This window comes from Bos grunniens, chromosome 26, assembly GCF_055505025.1.
Source record: "Bos grunniens cultivar Pamir isolate PY7600 chromosome 26, Bosgru_T2T1.0, whole genome shotgun sequence".
Lineage (NCBI taxonomy): Eukaryota > Metazoa > Chordata > Mammalia > Artiodactyla > Bovidae > Bos > Bos grunniens.
This window is the reverse complement of record NC_141190.1, coordinates 11462430-11486125: the sequence shown is the minus strand read 5'-3', so window position 1 is coordinate 11486125 and position 23696 is coordinate 11462430. Positions and strand designations below refer to the sequence as shown.

At 41.5% G+C, this 23696-nt stretch overlaps 1 protein-coding gene across 8 annotated transcripts in view; it reads left to right on the top strand.

Annotated features, from left to right (window-relative positions):
* SLC16A12 (solute carrier family 16 member 12) overlaps nt 1-23696 on the top strand; it is a 99783-nt gene that overhangs the window by 71737 nt on the left and 4350 nt on the right. For 7 of the 8 annotated variants that reach the window (XM_086378475.1, XM_086378472.1, XM_086378477.1 and 4 more), the window contains 5 exons: nt 5344-5592; nt 13847-13950; nt 16649-16792; nt 18450-19029; nt 21496-21755. In XM_086378475.1, the coding sequence (XP_086234601.1) occupies nt 5483-5592; nt 13847-13950; nt 16649-16792; nt 18450-19029; nt 21496-21755 (1198 nt within the window). In that variant the 5' untranslated portion in view covers nt 5344-5482. The remainder of the gene's footprint in view (nt 1-5343; nt 5593-13846; nt 13951-16648; nt 16793-18449; nt 19030-21495; nt 21756-23696) is intronic. The other variant, XM_086378479.1, reaches the window with a different exon arrangement.

Below are 23696 nucleotides of genomic sequence, written 5' to 3'. Positions count from 1 at the left end.
TTAGGAAAAGACTGATTCATGTCCCACTTTTGCTGCTTGATAGTGTTTATAATAGGAAAATTACTGACTCTCTCTAGTCTGAGCTGGTGTATATATAAAATAGGGATAATAATACCTACTGTCTATGGTTATTGTGGGCTTCCCTGGTGGCTCGGATGGTAAGGAATCTGCTTACAAAGCAGGAGACCTGGGTTTGATCCCTGGGTGGGGGACATCCCACAGAGAAGGGCATGGGTACCCACTCCAATATTCTTGCCTGGAGAATTCCATGAACAGAGGAGCCTGGTGGGCTACAGTCCATGGAGTTGCAAAGAGTGGGACATGACTGAACAACTAAAACACACACCTATGGTTACTGTAAAAGTTAAATGAGATACTGTCTATAACGATACATCATAGCAGCGTGGCCTATCGAAATGGTCTGAAAAGCTACTTCCATGCTGTTTTCGCTTAGCCCAGTGTTTTGGGTATGACTCTGTCCCCAGCCTGGGGCTTCCCAGATGGCTCAGATGGTAAAGAATGCACCTGCAATGCAGGAGACCTGGGTTCAATCCCCGGGTGGGGAAGATCCCCTGAAGAAGGGCATGGCTACCCACTCCAGTATTCTTACCTGGAGAATTCCATGGACAGAAGAGCCTGGCAGGCTACAGTCCATGGGGTCACAAACAGTTGAACACAATTTCCAAATCAGGAAAGGAGTACGTCAAGGCTGTATATTGTCACCCTGCTTATTTAACTTATATTCAGAGTTCAGTTCAGTCGCTCAGTCGTGTCTGACTCTTTGCGACCCCATGAACCGTAGCACGCCAGGCCTCCCTGTCCATCACCAACTCCTGGAGTTCACCCAAACCTATGTCCATCAAGTCTGTGATGCCAACCAACCATCTCATCCTCTGTCGTCCCCTTCTCCTGCCCTCAGTCTTTCCCAGCATCAAGGGTCTTTTCAAATGAGTCAGCTCTTTGCATCAGGTGGCCAAAGTATTAGAGTTTCAGCTTCAACATCAGTCCTTCCAATGAACACCCAGGACTGATCTCCTTTAGGATGGACTGGTAGGATCTCCTTGCAGTCCAAGGGACTCTCAAGAGTCTTCTCCAACACCACAGTTCAAAAGCATCAATTCTTCCATGCTCAGCTTTCTTTACAGTCCAACTCTCACATCCATCCATGACCACTGGAAAAACCATAGCCTTGACTAGATGGACCTTTGTTGGCAAAGTAATGTCTCTGCTTTTGAATATGCTATCTAGGTTGGTCATAGCTTTTCTTCCAAGGAGTAAGCATCTATTAATTTCATGGCTGCAATCACCATCTGCAGTGATTATATTCAGAGTACATCATGCAAAATGCCGGGCTGGATGAAGCACAAGCTGGAATCAAGATTGCTGGGAGAAATACCAATAACCTCAGATACGCAGATGACACCACCCTTATGGCAGAAAGTGACAAACTAAAGAGCCTCTTGATGAAAGGGAAAGAAAAGAGTGAAAAAGTTGGCTTAAAGCTCAACATTCAGAAAACTAAGATAATGGCATCCGGTCCCATCACTTTATGGCAAATAGATGGGGAAACAGAAACAGTGAGATACTTTATGTTTTTGGTCTCCAAAATCAGTGCAGATGGTGATTGCAGCCATGAAATTAAAAGACACTTGCTTCTTGGAAGAAAAGCTATGACCAACCTAGATAGCATATTAAAAAGCAGAGGCATTACTAACAAAGGTCCATCTAGTCAAAGCTATGGTTTTTCCAGTAGTCATGTATGAATGTGAGAGTTGGACTATAAAGAAAGCTGAGCACGGAATAATTGATGGTTTTGAACTGTGGTGTTGGGAAGACTCTCGACAGTCCCTTGGACTGCAAGGAGATCCAACCAGTCCATCCTAAAGGAGATCAGTCCTGAATATTCATTGGAAGGACTGATGCTGAAGCTGAAACTCCAATACTTTGGCCATCTGATATGAAGAACCACCTCATTTGAAAAGACCCTGATGCTGGGAAAGATTGAAGGCAGGAGGAGAAGGGGATGACAGAGGATGAGATGGTTGGATGGCATCACCAACTAGATGGACATGGGTTTAAATAGGCTCTGGGAATTGGTGATGGACAGGGAAGCCTGGCATGCTGCAGTCCATGGAGTTGAAAAAGTCAGACATGACTGAGTGACTGAACTAAACTGAACTGAACTGAACAATACTTTCGCTTTTCACTTTCACTGTCCCCAGCCCAGTGATTAGCAATATTAGCATTTCAGATAATAATTTTGACTTTCTGTCAATCAGTTGACTGAATATTTGTACCAATACTGCTCTTCTAGTACTTCTGACAGATTTATCCTCTCCAGCCGTTCACTCCATCTGCTTTGTCAGTCTCTCCACATTCACAGGATGGCTAATTAAGATGAAGGAGGGGCCCTTCTAAGTCTTGAAAACAAGCAAATTTAAGAGGTCTGTCTACATGGAGTCACTCTTGTTGTCTTGGGCTCCCTATCTTTGTTTTGCATTTGCTCTTTGAACTCAAAGCTGCCAATTTGTTCCAGTAGCTTAAAAGATCCATGCTTGCAAGATTTTACTGTGTGCCATTTTCTTGAGAAAGTTGTGATTTTAAAGTAAATTTAAATTTTAAATTGGTTTGTCTATAATTTATCAGATGGTGCATGGTCTGTGTTCGCCAAACAATACATGCTTAGTCATACTTGACATAATGTTTCATATAATTAATATTACTTAAAATTTTTTCTGTTGATCATAATAAAATTCTACCCAAAACTGGTGATTGGCTCAATCCAATGGAAAAATCACCTGTTAAAACTCTTATGTAGCCGCATAAAGAATTCATCTTTAATTCTAATTAAGAAGCTTGCTGGACATGCCAAAGTATACCATAAGAAACACTTGATCTCACAGTTCTTATGGGATCAAACCCAGGCCTGGCTTAGCTGGGTGCTTGGCTCAGGGTCTCCCAAGGCTGCAGAGTGTCAGCCAGACTGTGTTCTCTACTGGAGGCTCAACAAGGGAAAAATCTGCTTTCAAGCTCACTTGGCATGTTGGCAGAATTCATTTCCTTTCTCTTGTAGGACAGAGAACTTTAGCTTTTTGCTGTCACTTTAGCCTTTGGGGGCTGTCCTCAGATGCCACGTGGTTTGCTGCCACATGGCCCTCTCCATGGCAGCATGTAACACAGCAGCTTCCTTTTTTAAGCCCTGTGAAAGAGCAAGAGCAAGTCAGCTAGCCAGAGTGAGGCTTTTTTAAAAAAAACTACTTGATATAACATCTATTTTTTTAATATTTATTGATTTGTTTATGACTCTTCTGGGTCTTCGTTGCTGCATGGGCTTTTCTTTAGTTGTGGCTCATGGGGGCTACTCTCTATCTTCATTCCAGTGACTTCTCTTGTTGCAGAGCATGGGCTCTAGGGCTCAAGGGCTTCAGTAGTTGTGGCTCATGGGCTTAGTTCAGAAGGCAGTGGCAACCCATTTCAGTACTCTTGCCTGGAAAATCCCATGGACGGAGGAGCCTGGTGGGCTGCAGTCCCGGAGTCACTGCGAGTCAGACACGACTGAGCAGCTTCATTTTTCACTTTTCACTTTCCACTTTCATGCATTGGAGAAGGAAATGGCAACCCACTCCAGTGTTCTTGCCTGGAGAATCCCAGGGATGGGGGAGCCTGGTGGGCTGCTGTCTATGGGGTCACAGAGTCGGACACGACTGGAGTGACTTAGCAGCAGCAGCAGCAGCATGAGCTTAGTTGTTCTGTGGCATGTGGAATCTTCCCAGACTGTTGATTGAGCCTGCATCTTCTGCATTGGCAGGTGGATTCTTTACTACTGAGCCATCAGGGAAGCCCAAGTCTGAGTCTTACTCAGCATGAACTAGTCACACCTGTCCCATCTCATGTGCCATATTCTGGTGAGAAGGGAATCATAGGTCCTGCAGAAATGCAAGGAAAAGGATTATACAAAGAACAGAGCGGCAGGAGGTGAGACCATAGGGGAGCCTTAGAATCTCCCAAAGGAGATGTGTTTGTGTCTTGCTCCCCGAATCCTTGGTGTCCAGAATAATGCCTAACATATATTAGATACTCCATAAGTGTCAGTAGTTAATTAATTAATGAATTAACATTGCAGATATTGAAGCATGCATTGCTAATTTCCTCCCCCACCCAAGTCTATGGTTTACCTTTTGGTTGTATTTATCATATGGTTTAATGTATATAAATGCTAAATTTTGATTTGGACAAATCAACAAAAGTTTCCCTTAATTTGTTGATATCACTTTACATCTCAGGGAGTCCTTTTCCCATTCAGAGATCAGATAAATGTTTGCCTGTATTTTCACCTAGATTTTAAATTACTTTTTTTTCTCATGTAATTCTGATCTATCTAGAAAGTCAAAAATTAAATGGAGAGTTATAACAGGATGTAGCAAATAATCTTTTTTTTCCATCCATCCCTCTTTGCTACCTTATTTAGTTTTATTGAATTATTATGTACTGGTTTCTGGTCTTTCTATTCTGTTTCATTATTTTTCATTCTCGTTTCAGTTTTTTCCATCTAAGAATTATAGCATTCTTGGTCAGAAATGCCAAAGCAGTTACTGTCAGAATCATTCAGTATAATAATTAAGACATAGCCTAAGCTGTTGAAAGACTCCAGCATAGTGAGCCGGCATGTAACCCACTCAGTATTCTTGCCTGGAGAATCCCATGGACAGAGGAACCTGGCGGGCTACAGTCCATAGGGTAGCAGAGAGTCAGCGCAACTGAAGCCACTCAGCACAGCACAGCACAAATACAGCTGAGGCATAATTACCTTTGGCATAATAGTGAGTAGGTGAAACCCAGACCTGGAGAGGCACCTCTTCCCCACAGAGTCGTTTCAGAACCCAGGCTCATCCTGTCCCATAGCTCTGCCAGCCCCCAGGGCAATGTGCAGGCATGTATGGTTGGAGCTGTCTCATCTCCTCATCCATGTTCCGGTCTGTGGGAAAGGAGGTGGTGCGTGTCTTGAGACATCCTTTGCCTTTGAGCTGAGGAACCAGAAGTGGCATGTATTATGTTGCTCACATCCCTTTAGTCTAACTAAACCACGTTGCCACATCTACCTTCAAGGTATGGAAAATAGTTTAAACAGCCATCCTAGACTTGACTTGAAAGTTGAGAGGATCTGTTATTAAAAAGAAGATGAGGGATGGGTTCCAAGAAGAACTACTTGTCTCTGCTGCAGTCCAGTTTTCATAGTCACAAATACTCATATTTAAGAGAAAGGTGATAATCATTTTCAGCAAGTGAAGAACTATCTTTGGATGTGGCAATGAAATACAAATATGTCCTGATTTTTTATTTTAGATGGCCAATAACCCATGTGCCAGGTAGCACTCTATGCCAATCTTGAATGCCAACAGGAAGTCACTGGACGGCAAACCCTTCCAAGATCATAACTGGGCTGTTGGAGTAACTTGTAAAAGAAGAAAGAGGAATTGAAAGCATGGCTAAAGTAAAAAGAGCTCGGTCTACCTCCCCTCCCGATGGAGGCTGGGGCTGGATGATCGTGGCTGGCTGTTTCCTTGTTACCATCTGCACCCGAGCGGTAACCAGGTAGGCGGGACTTTCTTCTTGATTCATTATTATGATCTGGCTTGTCTTTTTTCCTAACTCAGTTTCATTCTATCTCTGAACCTGTCTTTGTGAAAATAAATGTGTATATGTGTGTTATGTGTGTGTGTGTTTCCTTTGACTGCTCAGATATCTTCTTCTTTGCAAGGAATGTCATTTTCTGACACCGGATAGGGATCTCTTTTTTATAATATCTGACCTATAAACCTGGAGTTTTACGACATATTTGACTAAATATCATGGCTATTGCCAGACATTTATTTTCATAAGCAGTTCATCCTACAAAGGACAAATATATAAGCTCAAAACAGCCACGAGAGCCTCTCAGCTCACCAGGATACCAAGCCATTGGAAGCTTAAAGCCTAAAATTGAAATTCTTTTGCTTCATTTTGCACTTGGCTGTGGTAGTGGAGGCTGAACTCTAGGTTGAAGGACAGAAACAGCACAAATGCAGGGATTCTCTCATCTCTTTTGGTCATGGGTCCTCTTTTTCTTTTACTCAAGAGCATAGTGTTGAATATACTTGCATTAAATGGCCATACACTGAGATGCCTTCACCTTATTTACGTTTGGAATAAATACACACTTGAAATCTGCATGTGCCAGCTCTTTCCTCTAGAGGTACCTTTGTTCAGACTGAACTCTCTTCTCTGGCAACTCTCCCTAGGCTGCTCTACATAACTTTATTTGATTGGCACCATCCATAAAAGCATCGATGTGTTCCCCATAACAGACAGATAATGCAGGAAAGAAGCAGTGTTTGTTTTTGCTACAATAAGGTTTTGTTATGTGTCATCATAAACTGTAGATTTATTTAAAATAATGTGATAGTTGAGTCTGATTTTTCTCCCATCTATTTTATGGATCCTGCGTTCTGGGAGTGAGGGGTCATAGAGTTAAAAGGAATCTTTCATCTTGGTTCTTCCATGCAGAAGCTTTCATCATTCATTTAAGCATTTCATCAATAGTTTATCTATTTTATATATAATTTGATAAGAGGAAAGTTCTGGAAGTGAGCTTGGTGCTTTATAAGAAGGGCGGCTGGAAATTAAAAAAGAGGCTTGTGGCTGGCAGCAAAGACTTGTCTTCAGAGCTTCCTGGGAGAGGCTGAGAGCAGGGTCCTTGAGCAGAATAAGCTTGGAGGAGAAAAGTATGAAGCACCAGGAAGCAGCCAAGAGAACTGAAGAAAGAGGCGAGGAGAGCAGCTTACATGGGGGTTTGTCAGTTTATAGGATCAGTGCCTACCGGGCAGTTAATTCTTTTTTCCACTTTTTTCAAGTTTTATTAAGAAATAATCAACCTTAGTCACTATATAAGTTCGAGGCATACATATTGATGATTTTTTATTGAAGTATGTTTGATTTACAGTGTTGTGGTAGTTTCTGGTGTACAGCAAAGTCAAAGTGTGAATCACTCAGCTGTTCGATTTTGTGACCCCCATGGGCTGTATCCCGCCAGTCTCCTCTGTCCATGGAATTCTCCTGGCAAGAATACTGAAGTGGGTTGCCGTTTCCTTCTCCAGGGGATCTTCCCTACCCAGGGATCGAACCTGCATTGCAGTCAGACTCTTTACCAACTGAGCCACCAGGGAAGCCTATTCTTTTCCATTGGTTTATTACAAGATACTGAATGTAGTTCCCTGTGCTATGCAGTGAGACCTTATTGTTTATCTACTTTATATATAATCGTTTATAAGCATGATGATTTGATTTACATATATTATGGGTTCAGCTAACATCCACCTTCTCATATAACTACACTGAAAAGGAAAGAAAGAAGAAAAGAGGAAAAAAATCTCTCCTCCTGAAGAGAACACTTAGAATGTAGTCTTCTAACATCTTTCCTGTATGTCATACCATAGTGTCAGCTGTAGTCGTCATGTTGTGCGTGACATCCCTACTACTTATTTATCTCATAACTGGAAGTTTGTATTCCTGACCACCTCCCACCAGTCCCCTTTCCCCCACCCTCTGTCTCTGGTAACCACAAGTCTGATCTCTTTTTATATGAGTTTGATTATTGTTTTAGATTCCATATATGAGTAAGATCATACAGTATTTGTCTTTCTCTGTTTAACTTATTTCACTTAGCAAAATACCTTCAAAGCCCTTTCATATTGTTGCAAAGTGGTAGGATTTCCTTGCGTTTTTTTCCTGGCTGAATAATATTCCATTGTATATACACACCACACCCTCTTTATCCATTTATCCATCCGTGTCTTGGCGATTATAAATCACGCTGCTGTGAGCATGGGGACGCAGGTATCTTTTCTCGTTAGGGCTCTCATTTTCTTTGGATCTGTTCCCAGCAGTGGGATTGTTGGATCCCATACTGTTTCCTATGGTGGCTGTACCAATTTACAGTCCCATCAACAATGCACAAGGGTTACCTCACTGAAAAATAGGTACTTAAGATTTCATATAGATGAGTCCACAATGTATTTAAAATGTTTTTATTGGTGGACATTTATATTGTCTCCTGGCTTTTGCTTTACAAATAATGCTACCATTAAATCTACCATTTAAATCATATTTCACTCTTGCCTTGTAACTGGTAATGCTTTCTTACACATAAAATTTATAAAAAGCTTAAGGTTGTGCAGGCTGTTAAAGCAGTCATTCTTGTTATTTGCTCCCTGTGCTTGTTAATATGCATTGATTACCTGTTTTTGCTTCAAGATGTCTTATTACCAAACACATTATCTATGTTAATAAATTCATTTCATTGTGGAATTACATGGCATTCTATTAGTAACTTGAAAAATTAATTGGAGTTGATACTTGAAAAGTAATGTTTGTTTAAAGGAAACCCCCATCTCTGAGACCTATTTTTCTCAAATTCTTCTGGGGCTAAATTAACTTAATTGTAATAGATGTCTAGAGTCCTATGAAATTGTGAAGCTCTTATAGCAACCGCTCAATTCCTGTAAATAATTTCTCATGTTACCTGCACACTTATTCTGTGTTTCTTGGCATTATTCCAAACAATTTTCATTGATTAAGTCATTTAATCCTTATGATAACACACAGAGGTTGAATAATGTGTCCAAAGTCGCATGGTGGGTGAGTGACAGTGCTTCTAACCACTGGGCTGCGCTGCCCAGTGGATTACTTACTGTGCTGACTTAGTGGATAACTTTATCAACCGGGAAAAAAAGTCTTCTCCAAATATCAGATGTTGTCAGCTCCCAGTTCTCCAGGAGCCAGAGAAGAATTTTCCAGCACAGTGACAAGACAGAGGCTGCAGGTATGCTGACCCCTTGAGAGAAAGTATCTTTGAGAATGATACAGCAGACACCACTTGGATGATACCGTGAACAAAACCTACTAACCCCTGGAGGCTGTTCAGGGTTGTTTGCTATTGCAGCACAATCTAATCCAATCTGACTGATACAGTCTTGCTTCTCCAAATGCTTAATTTATAGATGAGGAAATCAAGACCCTGAGAGATTTAGAAGCTTTATTGCAACCCTCAGTTATTCAGCATGGGAATCAGAGATCAGAAACCAGGTCTGCTGACATCTGTCAGATGCCCAAATATTCCAAGGGACAGCAAAAATAATCTGGGGTGAGAAGCACATGTACAGCCAATAACATTTGTTTTCTTTAAGGTCATGCCAGTGTTAGCCTGTGTGTGCGCTCAGTTGTGTCTGACTGTGACCTCATGGCCTGTAGCCCTCCAGGCTCCTCTGTCCATGGGATTCTCTGGGCAAGAATACTGGAGTGGGTTGCCATTTCCTCCTCCAGGGGATCTTCCCCACCCAGGGATTGAATCTGCATCTCCTAAGTCTTCTGCATTGGCAGGCGGATTCTTTACCTTTGAGCCACCAGGGAAGCCCCTTTCATGGAGACTTCCTGATTGTCTAGTCACCACTCCCAATGGACCAAAATTAGATTAATTCCTCAACTGAATATCCATGGAGCTTTAGGCTTATTTTATATTTCTGTAATATGTGCGCTCATCATTGTGCAGCACCCCTCTTGGTGGCCTCTCAATTCTGAAGAGGCAAACACCTCTGGCACCAACACTTGGGTAAAGCCTGTCAAAGCCAATATGCATGCCTGTGATTCTCACCTTTCTGGAAAAATCTGAGCCAAAGTACCTTTCTTCTTGTCTGTTATTCTTCCTCATTCAAAAAATATTTATAGAGAGAATTCCCTGGTGCTCTAGTGGTTAGGACTCCTAGTTTTCACTGTCTGTGTTTAGAAGGCATAAATCATAAAACTTTACCATCTAAAAAGTTCCATGGTCCTTTCCGTTTGGAGAATAAAGGAAAGGACAACAATAATCCCTCTCATATTTCATAAAAGTCACAGTCATTCAGAAGTCTGTGTATGTAGTTATTAAATGTTACCTCTGACAAGCCTACTCACATGTTTAGATAAGAATCTCAAGTGTTACTTTTGAATTTTGCATGCTTACAGTTTGATATGACTAATCATATCAGTTGGAAAAAAAAGCATCAAACAAAACGAAATGACAATAGAACAAGATAAAAAAAAGTCACAAGAGACAAACATAGCCCCACAGATTTTAAATTTCCCAAAACTGTTTAGTGGAGAGAAGACACTTCCACAAGTGCTGAACCTAATCTATCCTCTGCACATCAAATTCCACCCCAGCACCTTTGGGACTTAGAATTTAGCATCCTATCCCATCCCTTTGCTCTTTCCTATCACCAGGACTGGCAGCATAATTGCAGGACCCAGTTTCGAAGAGTCAGACACGACTGAGCGACTTCCCTTTCACTTTTCACTTTCATGCATTGGAGAAGGAAATGGCAACCCACTCCAGTGTTCTTGCCTGGAGAATCCCAGGGACAGGGGAGCCTGGTGGGCTGCCGTCTGTGGGGTCGCACAGAGTCAGACACGACTGAAGCAACTTAGCAGCAGCAGCAATGCAAGAGGAAAATGCAAGGCCTCTTGTCCAAAAGGCAGGAAATAAAGGGCTGGTAAATATACTAAAAGGCTTCCCAGGTAGCTCAGTGGTAAAGAATCCGCCTGCCAATGCAAAAGACTTGGGTTTGATCCCTGGGTTGGGAAAACCCCCTGGAGTAGCAAGTGGCAACCCACTCCAGTATTCTTGCCTGGGAAATCTCTTGGACAAGGAGCCTGGTGAGTTTCAATCCATGGGATTGCAGAGTCAGACATGACTTAGTGACTGAGAACAGACTTATGCACACAAAAGTGTACTAAAATAGGAAGCTTTTCCTTTTTCAGTAATCTATCTTGATTTTTCATGATGTTTTTAGTTTTCTTTTTAGTGTTGTTCTGAGTAAAGAAAAATGGAAACTAGCACAGATCCACTGATCATCTTAATATTACCAGTAGCCCCATCTTTTTCTTTCCTTCTGTGTCATCATTTTCAGCATACGGGACCAAATAATACAGAGAAGCAACATGAGTAACAAAGGATCTGATAGGAATCCTTGACCTTTGTGTTTCTTACAGCATCACTGCCTTCTGCATTTGAAGCAAGATTTGGTTTGAAAGAAAAGCCTGGTCTCTCTTCTTGCCCTTTGTCCATGATCACTCAGTTGTAGGTATAACACACTTACCTTGTACTCGGTCTGAGCTTTACTGGACTCCCACACAAGAGTCTACTGGAGTTTTGTGCCCTGGAGCATCTCTAAGAACTGCAGACTGAAGAATCTGTGGCTCTTCTCTGCTCACACGCATGCTTCATTGTCCCAGTGGACTTCACTTACAAAACCCAACTTCAAAGATAAAATTATAAGGAATTTTAAGACAGTGACAGCTGAGTTAAACGAAGTTTTATGCCTCTAAGTGTCAGATTCTGTGCAATTGTATAGGTTGTAAACTGTAAAGCCAGATCTGCCTAACACTGCTGTCCTCATGCTTCCTCATTTTCTTCCCTCTTCTTTAACTTTCCCATCTACTCACCTTCACTTCCAACAGCAACTGGAGAGTCAGGGAGAATAAATAACAGGCTACTATGGCACCCCACTCCAGTACTCTTGCCTGGAAAATCCCATGGATGGAGGAGTCTGGTGGGCTGCAGTCCATGGGGTCACTAAGAGTTGGACATGACTGAGCAACTTCACTTTCACTTTTCACTTTCATGCATTGGAGAAGGAAATGGCAACCCACTCCAGTGTTCTTGCCTGGAGAATCCCAGGGATGGAGGAGCCTGGTGGGCTGCCGTCTATGGGGTCGCACAGAGTCAGACACGACTGAAGCGACGCAACAGCAGAAGCAGCAACAGGAGTTGTTGAAGCATAAGGAGCTGGAATGTAAGGCCTGTCCCAGGAGGCAGATACCCTTCTATCTCATCCCCAGCTGCAAGCCTGATTTCTTTCCCTGTATCTTAGAGCTCTAAAAGCTTCCTGGCCTGCATTAGACACCCTACTAATCTGTGTGAGGTTCCTTCTGAGTTGTACGATGGTATAAACTGTTGCTTCTGACTCACTTATGTCTTGTTTTTCCCAAGTAGTTTTCTGTTTTTCAACATAAAAAATTCTGTCTCTTTGTTTCTGTCTGTGTATACATACTCTCGTATATATGTATATGTACACACACATAAGTTTCTGTATAAGAAATATTCACTGTCAAATAATTCAAAGTGCAGAACAAAATAAAAAACATTTACAACATCACCATGCACATGTAATGGCTGGATACGTTTTGGTTTATATGCTTTGAGGCTTTTTTTGTTACATAAACTGTGTTTTTATAACAATAAGCCTTTTCTATGTGAATTATTTTGTAACTTACTTTGTTTCTTAACATTATATTATGACTTTATTTCCAAGTCAATAAATCAAATACCTAATAAATATTTCATTTTATTAATATGCTATAACTCCACAAGGGAGCTTCCCTCGTGGCTCAGATGGTAAAAGCATCTGCTTGCAATGTGGCAGACCTGGGTTCGATCCCTGGGTGGGGAAGATCCTCTGGAGAAGGAAATGGCAACCCACTCCAGTACTCTTGCCTGGAAAATTCCATGCATGGAGTAGCCTGGTGGGCTACAGTCCATGGGGTCACAAAGGGTCAGACCCGACTGAGTGACCTCACTTCCCAGAGGCCAGACATGGGACGTTATGTCTACTATGTCTAAGTTACTTAAGCAGTCCCTCAGTTCAGTTCAGTTCAGTCACTCAGTCATGTCTGACTCTTTGCAACCGCATGGACTGCAGCATGCCAGGCTTCCCTGTCCATCACCAACTCCCTGAGCTTGCTCAAACTCATGTCCATGAAGTTGGTGATGCCATCCAACCATCTCAACCTCAGTCGTCCCCTTCTCCTCTTGCCTTCAATATTTTCCAGCATCAGGGTCTTCTGCAGTGAGTCAGCTCTTCCCATCAGGTGGCCAAAGTATTAGAGTTTCAGCTTCAACATCAGTCCTTCCAATGAATATTCAGGACTGATTTCCTTTAGGATGGACTGGTTGGATCTCCTTGCAGTTCAAGGGACTCTCAAGAGTCTTCTCCAACACCACAGTTCAAAAGCATCAATCCTTCGGCGCTCAGCCATGTTTATGGTCCAGCTCTCACATCCATCCATGACTACTGGAAAAACCAGACTTGACTAGACACCTTTGTTGGCAAAGTAATGTCTGATTTTTAATACACTATTTAGGTTTGTCATAGCTTTTCTTCCAAGGAGCAAGCGTCTTTTAACTTCAGTCCCTTATCATTTCAGCATCTTTTAATTTTAAACCAGTCCCTACTGGTGGACAAATAGGTTGGTGACAACATTTGGCTATTATAAATAGTTATCCACAATATATGTGTATCTTTTTTTTGTATTATTATTTTCTATTATCACCATTATCTGTTTATTAACTTTGGTTAAAACCTAGAAGTGAAATTGCTGGGTGATGTATAACTGTTTATTGTCAAATCATAACTTGTACAGCCATCTCTTAGAAGCTACAGATGTTAGTGAAACACTAAGCTGAGTAAGAACCCATGTGTTTGACCTGCCGTCTTTTCCACAAGACTTTTCCTACAGCAGTGATCTTCACATCTACTTGGCTTCACAGCCTCTGTAGTGAATGAACACTTGGTCTTATCCCTTAGAATGTCCAATGGTTAGCTTCTGATTTCCCACTTACAATGGACCAGCAATGTATCATTGAAAATCAGTCAAAATCAATTAAAACCCTTAGAGACTGGAACAGCTGATTGAACCAAAACTTGAAGCTCTTGTTCAAATCTATATTCATTGTGGGTTTTTTTTTTTTGTATAAAATACTTGCACTTTTTTTCAGATGTATTTCAATTTTTTTTGTGGAGTTCCAGACATACTTCTCTCAGGATTATGCACAGACAGCCTGGATCCATTCCATTGTAGACTGTGTGACCATGCTCTGTGGTAAGTATCTCCAGGGATAGACGATTAGTGGCTCCCTTTGAACTGTACATAACAGTGACCTTCCACTGTCTTTGATGACCTGTTTTTCTGAGTAGAAGGGCTATGGTAAAAATTGACTAAAAGTATATAAAGGAAAAATATGATCCTGCCTTTAACCAAACTCAATCAGACATGGTGTTGGAATTCATGTTCTTGGTTGATGTCGGATGGACCAGGTCGTGAGTACAGTCGGTTGGATACTTACCATTTGGTTCTTCCGTATCAAGTTAGGGAGCCAGGCATCACAGGACTCATCCTGATTTTGGACGCAGCTAACTGTACACAGTACACTCTGTCTTGTTGCCCCCTTATTTTCCAGCCATGTAAACAGCCATTAGAAGGCACTGTGAGTCATTTCCATGCAGTCTCCTTAAATAAGTGCCAGTAACATGTACATCATGCCTCGAGTTTTGTTTTCACTCTCTTTCCTTCCCAGAGGGTTCAAAATTTGGCTCACTGATTCATTTTTCATGCATAAGTCTTCATTCTTAGAGAAGTATTGTGGAAAAATAGAATGTTGCAATCATAAGATAAGCGTATTCACAATGGCTATTATATCCTTCCAGAACCACAGAGGTGCTATATATAATGTGTAGAGTGATCTCAAGATTCATGGAGTCTCTCATTCCATCTGTACAGTAAATTTTTAAAAATTTCCAACCAAAGTTACTACATGAGCGTCATAGAAATGTTATGAGATCGGGTCCAATTGAAATCATCTATTTGCCGGCTTGACCCACTTAATCCTTTCATTTATTGACTCCTGAATATTTTTAAAAAACTGTGATCTCTTCAGGCCATATCTTGGTTGCAGAAGAAAATACTATATGGTTTAGTAACATAAATAACATCAGTATTCCATTCTAGGTTCTGATTCATATTTATTTTTAGAAAAGTGTACATAATCAGGAGCTGGTTGATTTGTTCTGATGTAGTTCCTTGGTTGGAAGGAATTTGAGTGCCATTCTAGGTTTCACAAGACCACTAAGTTGACACTACTGATAACACTGGAAGGTCAGAAGGGATCAAAAAATCGTAACTCGGGTTTTCTAGCCTATCTTTTTAATTTAAAACGGTAAGATGATCACTTGATTTTCAGGGTCAGATGAGTAGTCATTGTCTTTGTGTGAGCACACTTGTGCTCATGGCACTGAGAACTGCCATGTTTATCTTTCTTGAAGGATGCAGGTGACTCATTTCTCCCACTGTTATCTTTTGGAGAATATTTATAATCCCCCAAAGAGGAATAAATGGCCTTCAGTGACCACTGTGGTCACAATGACCGTGTGAACCGTTGAGCTAAAGCAGGGTCACATTAGATGCAGTGTATTTAAATTCTATCCAAGGCCTTGAGTCCTCTTGTACACAATTACTGTATACCGTTTGCTCATTGGTTGAGTTCGGAGTATGGACAAGAGGCTGCAGAATCAAATCTGGGACATACTTGGGGCCATATCTGCACTACGATGGGCAGAGAAGTGAACATTTTTCATGGAGTCTCATATACATCTTGTCACTTTCCAACAGCCATCACAGCATCAGCCTGGAGAATTAAATATATTTTTAGGAGATTAGCTCATTCCTATTATCTAGAGGTTATATATGCATCCAGCTACTATTCTAACTAGATGGGATATTAGGCTGATGACTGATTCTATCATGTACATTTGAATCAAGCCCCAATTTTAACCTGATCTATATAAAAATTACACTCCACAGATACCCAGAGAATTGGCTCTTCTGATCTTGTTACCATGAGTACTGGTGTCTGCATGAATTGTTCTTTAGAAAGAAATTCACATGCTTCCTCCACCCATCTCCTCTGCCTGAAAGACCCAAGAAGCCAGAATAATAGGGTGAAATAATACTGTGCTCGGTGTCAGGTTCCCTGAGCTGAATATTTTTTAGTGATCTTGGGTATGTCATATTCCCCTGAACTTTAGTTTCTTTTTGGTCTCTTCCAGCTTTAATTATTATCCTATAAACCTGGAAGTTGGCATAATTCTGACACATTGTTAAACCATAGATAGAATGAGGCTAACTGAAATGTTATCGCATTTCCTAGATTTTCTGGGCTTTCATTTCTCATCCACAGGGTTTCCAAAAGCCCAGAAGCAGTGCCAGATTGTGAAGCGTGTCTATGATCTCTCTCCCTGGCCTTTTCTCGCATAACACTGCTGGCCATGCAGTGCTGCCCACTTTCTTCTCCACCATTTACCTGTCATGACTATCGTTAACTGTGTATGATCCATATTATGTGAAACATACAAGGCATATCACTGTGCAACTGCTGAGCTAAATCAGGGTCACACTAGATGCAGTGTGTTTACATTCTATCCAAGGCCTTTGTTTAAAGGAGCTGACTTGCTGTTTGAAAAGCAGCCCATTCTCCTGGGATTATGACCATTCTAGAATGGAGAAATGGAATGAGCAGTCAAATGCTAGTCAGGAAACCTGATCCTGATTCTAGCCCTGCCACTTGTTCTCTGTGGGACCATGGACACGTCCTTTCCTCTCTCCTCGGTTTCTATCCATAGAATGAGTGGGGTGGGCTCAAGGATTTGAGGATGGATGTTTATCTGCTCCACTGATGCACCACAGCCTTCACACAGCGCCCTCAAGGCCTCTATGTTGAACCTATTTATTATTGTTTTTGAAGCTCCACTTGGGAGTGTTGTCAGTAACCATTTTTCCTGTCAAGTGGGAATCATGCTGGGTGGCTTGCTTGCATCTACTGGTCTCATCCTGGGCTCATTTGCCACCAGCCTGAAGCATCTCTACCTCACTCTGGGAGTTCTTACAGGTAAGGGCACTTTGTACCACCCTTCTCATCCCACCCTATCCAGGGGTTGTTAAGCCTGCCCACAGAGCAGTAATTCATAAAATATTCATATTGTTGGATGCATAATTTAGCTGAACGTCTGCCTACCAAACATTAAACAAAAGGGCTAGAAATTTAATGGACTGTCATACGTAATGAAACTGTGTCACCACTTTAATTCAGCCACGTGAGAACAGTGACTGCTGACTTTCCTTGGGCAACCATGTATGGCTGAGATCCTTCACTCAGAAGCAGAGCAACATTAGCCAGGGCAACATAAATTTTTAGCAATGATCATTCTCCCAACGTCTTTGCCAAGACATTGAAATACTATCTGCGGTTGACCTGAGTTGCCCTTACTTTTTAGTGAGTATCATTGTCCAATAAAGGGGGGTTTACAGTTTAAAAAAAAAAAGCCTCTTGTGAATATTCTTACATCACACATTCTCTTTCAATGTCATGGAAATATATGTTAGAGAATGAAGTCCGTAGAAAGAGAAGCAACCGATGTGCATTCCATAAATCACACTTACAGGGACTGCAGAGGATCAAGATTGGTTGGAGGGACTAGCATGATTTGGCCAATAAAAGATATAATCTCACAGTGAGGTTATAAATCTAGCTCTGTCAGCTAAAAAGGTGTCTGTCCCCTGTCACCCAAAAGGCCTGACCACTAGGGTGTCCCATCCTCCCAGTTTACCAGAAACTGTCCTGGGTCTGGTGCTGAAGGCCTCACATGTGGGAAACCCCCGTCCAAGCAAACTGGGATCGTTGCTCACCCTGCTCCGAAGATGGAAATAGGAGGTGCAGGCAGTTCTCCTTTTCCTTCCTTGATGTTTAAATTCCAGGTTTAAAGCCTTTCTGATTTTCTTGACTTAAAAAAAATAGAACTGGAAAATCTTGAAGAGACTTTCTGCTGGAGGTATTTTCAGGTTGCTCTATGTACATGCTATGTTCATGGATAAAATGAGCATGTTTCTTAATATTTGAAAGTACTCTGGAACTTTCACAGGATTACATATGCTATTTAAACACAAATTCCAAAGTGGTCCAGATAATCAGGGTTGTGTCTTCATGTGCAGTGAAGAGTTGAAGTAATTCTCTGGATAATTTAAGTATTATTAATAATGTAAGTATTGTCAATAATTTAACACTACTTAAATTACCCAGAGATCATTTAATTTACTAAAATTAACTTTAACTTATTTAAAAAAGAATCATTGTGGTGAGAATACATTTCTCAGGTCAGTGTTACCCTGATTTTCTAGTTAATTCAAATTTAACTTGTATAATAGTTTTTAAAGTCTTCATTTTATTTTGCTTAAGTCATAGTCCCTTAAAGCTTTTCTTCCCAAGAAGAAAGTCATACAGATGCTATACTTTCCAAATTGTGGATGGCTGGTGAGGGGAGACTCATTTTCAGCTTGATGTAGAAAGCAATTTTAAAGGGATTTACCTGAGGTTCAGATCCTCTTAAATGCCAGTAGTGTGATTCTGAGAGACGTTCTTTCAGTGGCTATTCATGACATGCCATTAGACTCATAGACTTCTCTTTATCAACAGTATGATTCTGAGAGATGTTCTTTCAGTGGCTATTCATGACATGCCATTAGACTCATAGACTTCTCTTTATCACCAGGTCTTGGATTTGCACTTTGTTATTCTCCAGCTATTGCCATGGTTGGCAAGTATTTCAGCAGACGGAAAGCCCTTGCTTATGGGATCTCCCTGTCAGGAAGTGGCATTGGCATCTTCATCCTGGCTCCTGTGGTTCAGCTCCTCATTGAACAGTTTTCCTGGAGGGGAGCATTACTCATCCTTGGGGGCTTCGTTTTGAATCTCTGTGTCTGCGGTGCCTTGATGCGGCCAATCACTCTTAAAGAGGACCAAACCACTCCAGAGCAGAACCATGTCTGCAGAACTCAGACACAAGACTTTAAGCAGGCGTCTCCCTGTTCGACTTGGACTAAAGAATGGGTGCAGACCTGCCTCTGTGGCTCTTTGCAGCAGGAATACAGTTTTTTACTGATGTCGGACTTCGTTGTGTTGGCCGTCTCTGTTCTGTTTATGGCTTATGGCTGTAGTCCTCTGTTTGTGTACTTCGTGCCTTATGCGTTGAGTGTCGGAGTGACTCATCAGCAAGCTGCTTTTCTTATGTCTATTCTTGGGGTGATTGACATTATTGGCAATATCACGTTCGGATGGCTAACTGACAGAAGGTAAAAACCTGTGAAACCACCGCTGGTTCCCCACAAGGAACTTTAAGCTTTGAGTTTCCTTTCATCACCTTGGGCTTCCCTGATGGCTTAGCTGGTAAAGAATCTACCTGCAACGTGGGAGACCCGGGTTCAATCCCTGGGTTGGGAGGATCCCCTGGAGAAGGGAATGGCTACCCACTCCAGTATTCTGGCCTGGAGAATTCTAGTCCATGGGGTTGCAAAGAGTCAGACATGACTGAATGACTTTAACTTCACTTTCATCACCTTACCCTCTAGAATACCTAAGTCTAAATAATGTTAACAGGTTTTCAATATCTGAAGGCAACTCCCATGTTGGTTCTTCTAGTCAGGCGTCAGCAAACTTTTTGTACAGGGACAGACATTAAACAGATCAAGTCTCATTGACTTTGTAGGTCATATGATCCCAACCACCGAACTTTACTGTTGTAGCACAAAAGTAACCATAGACAATATGTGACCAAAAGAGAGTGGCCATATTCCAATAAGACTTTATTTAAGGACACTAAAATTTTAGTTTCTCATACAGTTTTTGCATGTCACAACATTTTATTGTTCTTTTGATTTTTTCCAATCATTCAGAAATGGGAAAACCATTCTAAGTCCAAAAAACATATGGTGGGCCAGATTTGGCCATAGTTTGCTGACACCTGATCTAGATCATTTAGAATGATGGGTATGTCTAAATGGCAGAAGCAAAGGATAGTTACAAGTTCTGGTAACAAATTTAATTCCAGTCTAAGTCAGGTCAGTCCTCCAGTAAAACAACTTCTGACTGGTCACTGTGGTTTTAGTGTCTTTTGAACCACCCCAAAGACTGGCTGGCAACAGACAGAGGAATAGACTCCAGTCTAGGTAGGAGGACCAGGTCAATAATAACACATTATCTGTAGCACCACATATTTATGTTTGACAGTGCAAGTAGCAAATCGTTTCATTATAATTTTAGACTTAGAAACCAGTATTTTAAGAAATCTAAGCAGTTTCTTCAGCTAATGCTAATCTAGATTGAAGAGAGCAAACTATTCATATTCTCCTAAATGACAGACTTTTCACACTTGAGCTATGAGCTGGGAGAGCTATCATCATGTGGCTTCTTAGCTGTTATGTCTTTGGGAAGTAATCAGGATCCAACTGCCATTCACTGGTATCATGAATACAATATTTAGGATTAAATATAAAAGCCACAGTTTTAATAGCTAAGGAATGTGGGGAAGAGAAAAGGGTATCTTTCTTTACAATCAAATAACCCAACCAGAAGCAGTCTGATACAGATCTGAAAGAGGGATTTCTAGTCTAAGATATAAAAGACCCAAGTTCTTGTCCTGGCTCTGCCCCATATTATCCTTGAGACTTAGAGAAAATCACCCAACTCTCAGATCCTCACAGGTCTTCATCTGTAAAATGGACCAGTTCAATATTTGCCTAAGGACTTTATAGCATTTTGTGAGGCTCAAATGAGATTACAAGCAGAAAAGCATAAATTGCTTTTATTACATAATTTATAAAGTGTAAGTTGCTGATGCTGATATAATACAGAGTCTTTGTAATAATTGATATCATAGATGGGTTTGGATCTACAAAGGGAAAATATTCATGGATGTACCACTGGGGAGATCTTGAAATAAGACTTAGTCCTAATGCATGACCATCATGCTGCTGCTGCTACTGCTAAGTCGCTTCAGTCTGTCCGACTCTGTGCGACCCCACAGACGGCAGCCCACTAGGCTCCCTGTCCCTGGGATTCTCCAGGCAAGAATACTGGAGTGGGTTGCCATTTCCTTCTCCAATGCATGAAAGTGAAAAGTGAAAGTGAAGTCGCTCAGTCGTACCCGACTCTTAGCGACCCCGTGGACTGACGGCTACCAGGCTCCTCCATCCATGCGTGGGATTTTCCAGGCAAGAGTACTGGAGTGGGGTGCCATTGCCTTCCATCATAATCTCTGGCAAATCATTTTCATTTCTTCATGTTGTGGCTTCCTCTTTGTATAACCCCTTGGGTTACTGAACATATATGAAGAGCTGGAGACTAGTGGATGACATATCTGAAAGCATCTAATATGGTAGACTTATAGAAAATATTAGTCTCCTGACACTCTATGTGTTATTTCACAAATTTCCTTGATTAACTCTGAGATAGACAACATCTTGTTTGATAGCTAAAGGAATTGAGGTTAGAGTTAGGCAGTTAGTAGATGGGAGAACTGGATTTAAACGTCTTATCTTTCTAATCTTAGTGCATGGGTTATTTTCTACCATAATGCTTCCTGGGAAGATAACATTCTTGCATTTGCATATACCAAAAGAAAGATAGGAAGACAAGGTAGAAAGCACACAATGGGGAGGCCATCTCTATAAATGAAGTGCTTACTGCTACATGGCCAGGATTCTAGAGCTCTTTGATAGAAGCTGTGTATCCTGCACTCATTCTTGGTCTCAAATCCACAGGTGTCTGAAGAACTACCAGTACGTTTGCTACCTCTTTGCCATCGGACTGGATGGGCTGTGCTATCTCTGCCTCCCAATGCTTCAAAGCCTTCCCCTGCTCGTGCCTTTCGCTTGTACTTTTGGCTACTTCGATGGTGCCTACGTGACTCTGATCCCAGTAGTGACCGCAGAAATTGTGGGGACCACCTCTCTGTCATCAGCGCTCGGCGTGGTATACTTCTTGCATGCAGTGCCGTACTTGGTGAGCCCACCCATCGCAGGTAAGTTTCCAGAGGAAACCCCCCCGCACCCCAGTCACCTCTTCTCTTCGTCATATTGATGTAAAAACAGTGAACTCACACAACATACTATGAGAAGTGAAAGTAAGTTGGGAAGAATGAAAGAGAAAGGAATGGCCGAGCCACCAAAATACCATGGTCTCACCTACATCCTTGTTCTATAATCTTCTTCCAACTAATGGAGGACCTTAGTGTACTTGGGGAAAAAAAGTCCCAAATTAGGATCTTGATTCTGTTCCACACAAATGATGGGAGCAATGGAATGAAACAGCTGTTCAGATTTAAATATAAGTTGGGCACATTCAGAGGGAAGGCTGGCGGCCATAGAGGTAGAATGATGAGGTAGGTGGTGAGCTGAAATATTAATGTACAGGTGTCATAGTGGAGTGTCTCCAGTGCCCACTAAAGGAGGTGGGGCCCTATATATGTCAGAGAATATGGGTCTCTAAAGTATTACAGCTTTTGTGCAAAGGATGTGTTTTAGAAAGATGATCTAGTACTTTAGTGGAGAAGCAGAATTTCTTTCTGATAGTTCAGGAGCCGTCTGATAAAGGCCTGAACTATGGCTTCTGTAGCAGAAATGAGAATGAACTCTGGGGTCAAAGGAGGACATTGGGGGGGCGGAAATCAGCTGATTTTAGCACGTGGGGATATGAAGGAGGGAAACAACTCCAATATATCAGGAGATGATGGCACACTTGAAAGAAATAAGGAAGCTGAAGAGAGTAGCTTTGCCAGAAAATAATAAATGTAATGTTTAGACATACTCAGATATCTGAAATACCCAATAAGGTATTTAAGGATGTAATCCGAGCATTAGAGGGAGGCCAAATTTGGATACACAGATTTGGGACTCAAGATAAAGCATCTAGAATGTTTTGTAAAATGATAACAGACATTAAAAACATGATTAAGTAATTCCACAAATATTCATTGAGTGCATTAAATAATTCAAGAAATACGTATTGCATGCCTTAAACAAGTAATTCAACAGATATTTATTGCTGGTACATCAGCACTGTGTCTGGTGCTGTTGGTGTAGCAGCAAACAGGTAAGAACCCATTCCGTCTTCTTGGGGTGTGTAGTCTAGACCAGCGTCTCTCAGAATGAGGTCTTAAGATCACTGCAACAGAATCCCCTGGGACCCTTGTGAGACTGCAGATTCCATGACCCTCCACCCATGATTTGGATCTTTGGGGGTGAGTTCCAGGAACCTACATTCTCAGGCAGTTTTCTTGTGATGCTCCCATACACTAAAGAATGAGAATGATTGGTCCAGATTATTACCTGCCTAGATTAAAACTGAGAGTGAAGAAGGTCTCTGAAGACAGGCAAAAGAGAAATGAAGTAAACATTTGCCTAGAAGGAAAGAAGGGGATATTTTGAAGAAGGCAGGATTTCTGCCTTAGCAACTGTTGTAAATAGACAACAGTTCAAGTTATTTCCAAACCCAGCAATTGCTAAAGTGTCAAACCAGGGAAAATTGTGACTGCTTGATGGCTACGGATAAAAATTCCTGGTCAGTTTAAACTCCATGATATAGAAGGATATGTTTAGTGCTTCAGTTTTAGAAAATACCACCAATATGTTCTCACATCCTCCCTCCATAGACAGTTTTTGTATTTACCAACCTTTAGGAATGCTGTGATTCTGTTAAACAGTCATGGAACGTAAATGAGGATTCCTGGATCCTTTTGTCAAACCATGGCCTTCATTTGGCATCAGTTCAGTTCAGTTGCTCAGTCGTGTCCAACTCTTTGCGACCCCATGGACTGCAGCATGCCAGGCTTCCCTGTCCATCACCAACTCCTGGAGTTTACTCAAACTCATGTCCATTGGGTCAGTAATGCCATCCAACCATCTGTCGTCTGTCATCCCCTTCTTCTCCTGCCTTCAATCTTTCCCAGCATCAGGGTCTTTTC